Source organism: Kryptolebias marmoratus, linkage group LG19 (assembly GCF_001649575.2).
Source record: "Kryptolebias marmoratus isolate JLee-2015 linkage group LG19, ASM164957v2, whole genome shotgun sequence".
Taxonomy (NCBI): Eukaryota; Metazoa; Chordata; class Actinopteri; order Cyprinodontiformes; family Rivulidae; genus Kryptolebias; species Kryptolebias marmoratus.
The window spans coordinates 22,449,003-22,455,973 of NC_051448.1; the positions used below are offsets into that span (position 1 = coordinate 22,449,003).

Consider the following 6,971-nt stretch of genomic DNA (forward strand, 5'->3'; position numbering starts at 1 on the left):
CTGTGTGCCGTGAGGAAACGAGCCAGGTGTCCACTGATCAATCATACAACTACAGCTTAGTTTAACAAAGACCTTTCTAAAAAGTCTTAAACTAACTAAAAAAATAATATTTCTACTGGTCTTAAGATCCAAAACATCCAGACCAAAAAAAAACCCAGAGACGATACAAGAAACACAATATTTCTCTATCTGCAGAACAAATGATGACACAGGAAGGTGTCAAGATTAGATATAAAGGAGAAACCACCAAAAGATAAGTTTTGTTTGTTTGTTTTTTAACAATAAACTGGACATGGCACAAGACTGAGCCAAACTCTGTATTTAAAAAGAAAATGCAGGAGGAAGTCCGGTATTAACTCCACACAGACGAGTGCTTTTCAGATGAAACCAGAAATAGTGAATAAAGAAGGACCTGTCTGTCTTGTTTCGTTGTTTACAGGCGCTGCCATGCTGAATTTTTGAACCTGTCAGCACACTCACTATTATATTATGTGGTGTCACATATTCTTTTAAGCATCAAATACCTCATTACAACCAAACAAATTTAAAAAATGAACATACAGCAGAAAAAAAGGATTACGTGAACCAACAAGAGTTATCATTTGGAAAGAATTATCTGAAGATTTTTTTTTAAATCAGGAGAATGTCCCATTTGTTTTCATAAAGTTGCAGGACAGAATCAGCCTGCTAGACCAGTGGTTCCCAATCACCATTACTGGTCCGTGGATGGATTGGTATCAGGCTGCATAGAAATAAAAGCCTTTCTTGAAAAACTCAATATAAATATTGTTTCCTATCCACTGGTGTGCAGGTTACTTTAATTTAAAACACCACAATGAGCCCTTCTGTTTGTGCCTGGCATCAAAATCTAGATTTTATATTTTCTAAATACAAGATAGTTTGTCAGTAAAGACAGTGAATATCACATCTTTTGTATTTTGTTAAAAGTAAAATGACCAAATTACAGATATGTCTCGTTATATTTTAGAAAATTAAACATATTTTCACAAAAATCTACTCTGTTCAAGTTTACAAAAAGGTTTGTTGTTCTCTCCTGTGGAATACTGTACAACCTGACACAAATCAGCACTCATCTAGCTTCTACACATTAAGGTATAATTTAGTCAGCTGTGGTAATGAATGATTTCGGTGTCTGCATATTTGTTTAAAATTAAAACATATTCAAGGAAAAATATAAAAGTCTGAATTTAATTAAAAAAAGAAATGTATACAAACTTGCTGTGTACTGTTATAAACTTCATGAAGAAACTGTGTGTAAAATATACAGCATTATCCAGCTGTTTTAATATGACAGCTTTCTTCTTCCTCTGTTAGGCCCCTTGACACTGGATGCTGACCTGCGAGACTGACTGGACTGCGGCAAATATGGAAAGCCTCCTTCAGAGTGAAGACAAATATTGTGCTGCCACGCTCTTAGTACTCGCCAAATAGGTTTTTCTCTACACTCCTGATATGCTCTCCTGCACCCTCACCATGCTCTATATCTCAGCATGTTCTCACGACAGTACAACCATATATACCCATGGTTGCATTATGTCAGTTTACAGCTACATGGTAAGAGACCAAACCAGCAGGACTAGGTTATTTAAGTGACCTTGTCATGATCATGGTTGTAGCCTGGCATGAGGCCTGGCCAGGACCCAAATACAGCCTCCCTCTGCTCAAAACCACCATGGAGCTTTAAGGGAGAGTCGCTGAAGAAAACAAAATCTTGAGTAGAATTGATCTAGATTGTTTAGAGACTAGTGGAGATTAAATGTGAGTTTTCTTTAGCAGAGGCTTTCTCTTTGTCACTCTCCCACAAAGCTTAGACTGGTGAAGAGTCTGGGCAACAGTGGTTGTATCCCAGGCTCTCTCTCCATCTCACCTGCTGAAACTTGAACCTCCTTCAGAGTGCTCACAGGTGTCTTGATGGTCTCTCTCTATATTCTTCTTTCTTGGTACCTTAGTTTGTAAAGATGGATCAAACCAAACTTCTGGGAATGTTTAGGGCCTTGGAAATCCTGACTTGTATTTTTCAATAATCTTTTATCTGAGTTGTATTAGGACAGTCACTTTAAAAGGGGTGAATATTTATGCAATCCCTTATTTTACATTACATATTTTTATTTAATTGGCATTACTATGTAAAAAATTGAATTTCCTTTGATAGTGAAGGGGTTTATTTTATGTCAAGAAGGTCAGTTTATATAGACCATGATCGATTTATGACAGCAATAAAACCATAAAATGTCCAAGGAGGTGAATATTTTTTATAGGCGCTGTTTTTGATGTATTCATATTCAGGCTGTAAAATTGTGACACCTCGACTAACATATTCTACTTCAGAAAAGAAAAGAAAATTGACCAGCACACACACAGTAACACACTATCACATCACTTAAACCCCTCTGATCTGAAAACTGTTAGTTTTAACCCACCCATCAACTCTATTACTTCTTCACTTTCTTCTCCACCGTTTTTATGAACTTCTGGATATCCTCTGCCATCAGATGGGGCTCTTCCATCGCAGCAAAATGGCCTCCACGAGCCACTGGAGTAAAAGTGATCAGGTTACGATATTTCTGTTTGACCCACAGTTTGGGTGTGTGAATCAGCTCGTTGGGGAAGCACGCAATGCCGGCGGGGACGTAGACTGGCATCCTGGGAACAAAGAGTGATGATAACGCATCAAAGAAAAGATCAAAGTCTCTTTTTTTAAAAGATGGAGTTTTAAGGTTTTAACTGTGAACATAAATAACCATGACCAGTGGCTGTCACTCACCTCGAGTGGGGCTGGTCCAGACCTTTGGCAAAGTTTTCCTTGTAGAACCTCATGGAGGAGATGATGCAACCAGACGTCCAGTAAATCATCACATTAGTCAGCAAGTCATCCAGAGAGAACTTCCTGCACCAAAGATAATGACCTCACTCAGATAAAAGCATTCAAATTAAAAAATGAAAGCCTAGCATTCCTTGAGGTAATGCAATTTACCCATTGCCTTTTCAGCCAGAATTTTAAAGTAAGATCATTGCTGAAAACAGACTGAGTTATAGCTGTTTTGGTCAAACCTGGTAAAGAGGTTATTGTGATCTCATTCAGAGAACTCACAAGATGTGTTAGCTTTCAGAGAATTTGCTTAGGATGACTCAGCTACTACCACATCAAATCTATCTAACTCAGTCAGTGACACTGACTGATTAGAGCCTTTTTTGTGTTGGCTAAGGTCAATTAGCTGTGGTGGCCATCTTGAATTGGGTTGTTTCTAAAGGTTAAGAAGCAGTGGCTGGAAACATTCTGAAAGTTTCATTTAAAACTGTCCAGGGGTTCACAAAATGTTTTGCTAACACGGTTGTCTCCAATAGTTAAATGCAAAGTTTTTAAAACAAATCTTGTGCGATCTGGTAATGTAATCTGAGCTACTACCACACCAAATTTTAGCTTAATATCTGTAAAACTGACTGAGTTATAGCCATTTTTGCATTTGCCACGGTTGCTTAACTGTGGCGGCCATTTTGAACAGTTTAGCTTCCTTTAGCCTTTGGAGGCGGGTGATAAAAACCACTGGTAATGCTGCTCGATTTTTGCTTGTATTCATTTTTTTTTTTCATGCAAGAAATTTAAATGAAATGCTAAATATTCCTCCACCTGGTAAGTCCTCCATCCTCCAGGTTCCTGAAGTCATGGCTTGTCCATGTGGAGAATTTCTCCAGGATGTAGGCAGCCAGACCCACAGGAGAGTCATTCAGCCCCCGACCTGATAAAACAGACAAACTTATGATTAACAATTCTAATCAAAGATATGTTTAAACTAGAACATATTCATTCTTTTTAACAAACATGCAAGGGCATAAAAATGTACGTTGTGATTTATTTTTTAGCCATATGAAAGAAAGTGTGTAATGTAGATGTCTCCTCAGGTTCTTACCCACAGTGTCCGGTTTGGTAGCCTGGATGTGCATGTAGCCACTCTCTTTGATGGGTTCCACCACCTGTTTCTCCATGAAGGGATACAGACGCTGAATATCCAATTCAGTGAAACCAAACAACTTTGGGAAGAGACGGCCGAACATGATGGATAAAGCCATGGACAGCCCAGGTTTGGAGGACGGGGCAAAGTTTAGATGTAAGCCTTTAACAGTTCTGAGGTATGAAAAGATCCAAGTTAAAGAGAAACAATCTAATATGGTGATAGGTTATTTCATTTCCAAAAAAAGATGTAATGAAATACAATCTTCATGCACAATGTGTAACCTGTGGTTTGACTGCATTTATTATTTGTAGAGAAACTTGGTGTATGTCGTACTTGGGCTCCAGCTGAGCCATGTTGGTGGTAACCAGCCAGCCCCAGTCTCCTCCATGAGCGTAGAACTGCTGGAAGCCCAGACGCTTCATCAGCTTGTGGAAGATGCGTGCAGCACAAACTGAATCGAAACCTGTTCACATGTGTTTTGGACATTGTAAAAAAAACAACAAAAGGAATTCAAACTAAATCTGTTTTTTTGTGACAGCCTATGCACAAGAAGTTAAAACAGTTTGTTGTGAAAAGTTCCCACAGAAAACATCCAGGAGCCTTTTTATGACTGCAAGATTAAAACAGTGAACATGACAGTTACTGACAGGTACTGTAACAATGACACTTTATGTACTTTAAGCCTAAAATGTTGCTGTTGCTGCATTTTCTGTTAATTCTGCTTTAGTTTGTAGTTGTTTTTTTAACACTGACCTCATGGGGGCCACAATGGGTGTTGTTATGGAGCTTAGTTGCAAGTTTTACCTTTTCTTAATGATTTAGGTTAATGGTTGTTTATTTTCTACTTAGAGTTATGTCTTTTGTTTCTCGGATGTTCAAATGATCACTATTTTGTTTTTGTAGTTTTTGTTCAAATTCTCATTTTTATATTTAGGAAGACAGAGCAGTGGAACCAACCTGGTAACACAAAATTTTCCAGATGCACTTTACTTTTCTTTTTCTCTATTTATTAAGAGCTGTAAATCCCTCACATTACATTATTTTCTATCCTGTGTACAAGCCTGACTGCTATCTCACAAACCTTTAGTGATTCAACAAGAAACTGTAGATTTGGATTTCGTCCAACACAGAGGCTGATGTTCACCTCAAACTGCGCTACCAAGCCAACATCTCTAAAGTGACACAATTTGCACATTTTGCACATTTTCAGCATTTAGTGAGAACTAATTTCATGTTTATAGAAATAACTGTAAGACCAAAGAGTGTCGGATTCTCAAAAAACACACAGCATGAAATATGAGGGCCTAAAAGCCAGTTAAGCTGTGTGTTAGGAGAAGAAACTGAGGAAGAGGAGAAATCTGCTGCACTGCTTCACAGCAAGAGGGCAGGCATGTCAGAAAAATGTCATTCATCCTACATTTCAGTGATGAGTGTCACACATTGTTGCATTTACAAATAAATTGTCCAAAAATGGGTGTAACATCCTGCTGATACTGTTTTACACTCAGAATAAAGAACTGTATTTCAACAGATGGTGCTCCATATCCAGAGGTTAACAAACAGAACCTGGACCCCCGTAATCTCTATAATAAGTAGAAAGTAAGTAATCCCTTAAAAATAGATTTGAATAAAAACAGAATAGATTGTCTTGGAATTCTTTTGATTGGTAGAATCCAACCATTTTTTTTTCTCAGACATTCTAGCATCTGTCATCCCCTGCCTGGAAAAAGATGCAATGTCACAACTCCAACATCGACTAATCAGAAGTCTCAGCAGATAAATGAGAACTCTTGTCCAATCAGGTGGCGCTCGCTTGCTTGCTCAAAGATGGCTGCGCCCATGGATCAACAAAAATAATCGGGGATAACACAGGGAATCCTCCAGGTAAAAGTTTGCAAAATATTTTTGGTCAATCAACGAAAAGTAGCTGGCAAAAACGCAGCTGAATTTTCACCAGCTGCTTTTGAACCCCCTGCAACATGCGGTTTTATTACTTCCCACCCTCACCTTTCTTCTGTGGAGCTTCAGAGAAGCCATAGCCTGGTATGGAGGGGCACACCACCTCAAACACAAGGTCCTCTGTTTCTGATGGTTCTGTCAGAAGAGGAATCATCCCATAGAACTCATAGATGGAGCCGGGCCAGCCATGAACCATTATTAATGGAATAGAATTAGTCCCCTCAGGCACCTTCTTGGGCTTTACATGAAGGTAATGGACATCGATGCCTGCATAGAAGTTATAAGGTAAGAGCAAGTCAGAAACAACTCTGTTTCTTCTTTAGAAATGTGTCTGCTGTGCAGTCCCACCTTCGATGTTGGTTTTAAAGTGAGGGTACTGGTTGAGTTTGTACACCTGTCTTCTCCAGTCAAAATCATTTCTCCAGTAGGAGACCACTTTCTGCAGATAGTGAGAGTTGAAGCCGTAATGAAACTGGCTGTCCTCCAGTGAGGGAACAGGTCGAGTCTGGTCTATCCTCCAGTACAGGTCCTGACAGAGAGGATGGAGAACAGAAGGACAGTGGATGGGGAGTCAGGAGAACATGTTGTGGAGTCTCAATCCTGTGTGACATTCCAAGAGGAAACCTAACCTCCAGCTCCTCATCGCTGGTGGTAACTCTAAACGTTCGGATGGTGACATCTTCCTCAGCATCAGGAGGGGCTCCAGCCCCCCACCAGCCATCCTCTGTCTTCAGAACCTGGTTCCTGCTCTTCTGAACCAGGAAGACGATCAGTCCTCCGATCACCAGAGCAACCATCAGCTCAATCAACATGATGTGTCTGAACAGAGACAGCTGTTAGGAAGACAACAGACGGGACATCAACAAATCCTATAAAACAAAAAGTCATTTGCCTCTTTCACACGGCCCCTAATTCAGAAGTCCGGCTCTACTCCACTCTACTCGGCTCGGCTCTATAAAGAATGCATCACATTCACACCGGCCAGTTTGGTCGGTAGCAGAGGAATGCCTCCTCATGTTGCGGGGGGCGGGGCCGCGG

General features: G+C 39.8%; 1 protein-coding gene across 2 annotated transcripts in view; it reads right to left on the reverse strand.

Annotated features, from left to right (window-relative positions):
- Positions 1–304: 304 nt before the first annotated feature.
- ephx1 (epoxide hydrolase 1, microsomal (xenobiotic)) overlaps positions 305–6,971 on the reverse strand; it is an 8,392-nt gene continuing 1,725 nt past the window's right edge. The window contains exons 2-9 of one of the 2 annotated variants that reach the window (XM_017434110.3): positions 6,563–6,752; positions 6,282–6,462; positions 5,982–6,200; positions 4,308–4,437; positions 3,930–4,144; positions 3,650–3,758; positions 2,786–2,908; positions 305–2,664 (exon numbers count right to left, since the gene is read on the reverse strand). In XM_017434110.3, coding sequence (XP_017289599.1) covers positions 2,454–2,664; positions 2,786–2,908; positions 3,650–3,758; positions 3,930–4,144; positions 4,308–4,437; positions 5,982–6,200; positions 6,282–6,462; positions 6,563–6,745 — 1,371 coding nt within the window. In that variant the 5' untranslated portion in view covers positions 6,746–6,752 and the 3' untranslated portion in view covers positions 305–2,453. Of the gene's footprint in view, positions 2,665–2,785; positions 2,909–3,649; positions 3,759–3,929; positions 4,145–4,307; positions 4,438–5,981; positions 6,201–6,281; positions 6,463–6,562; positions 6,767–6,971 lie in introns of both variants that reach the window. The other variant, XM_017434109.3, reaches the window with a different exon arrangement.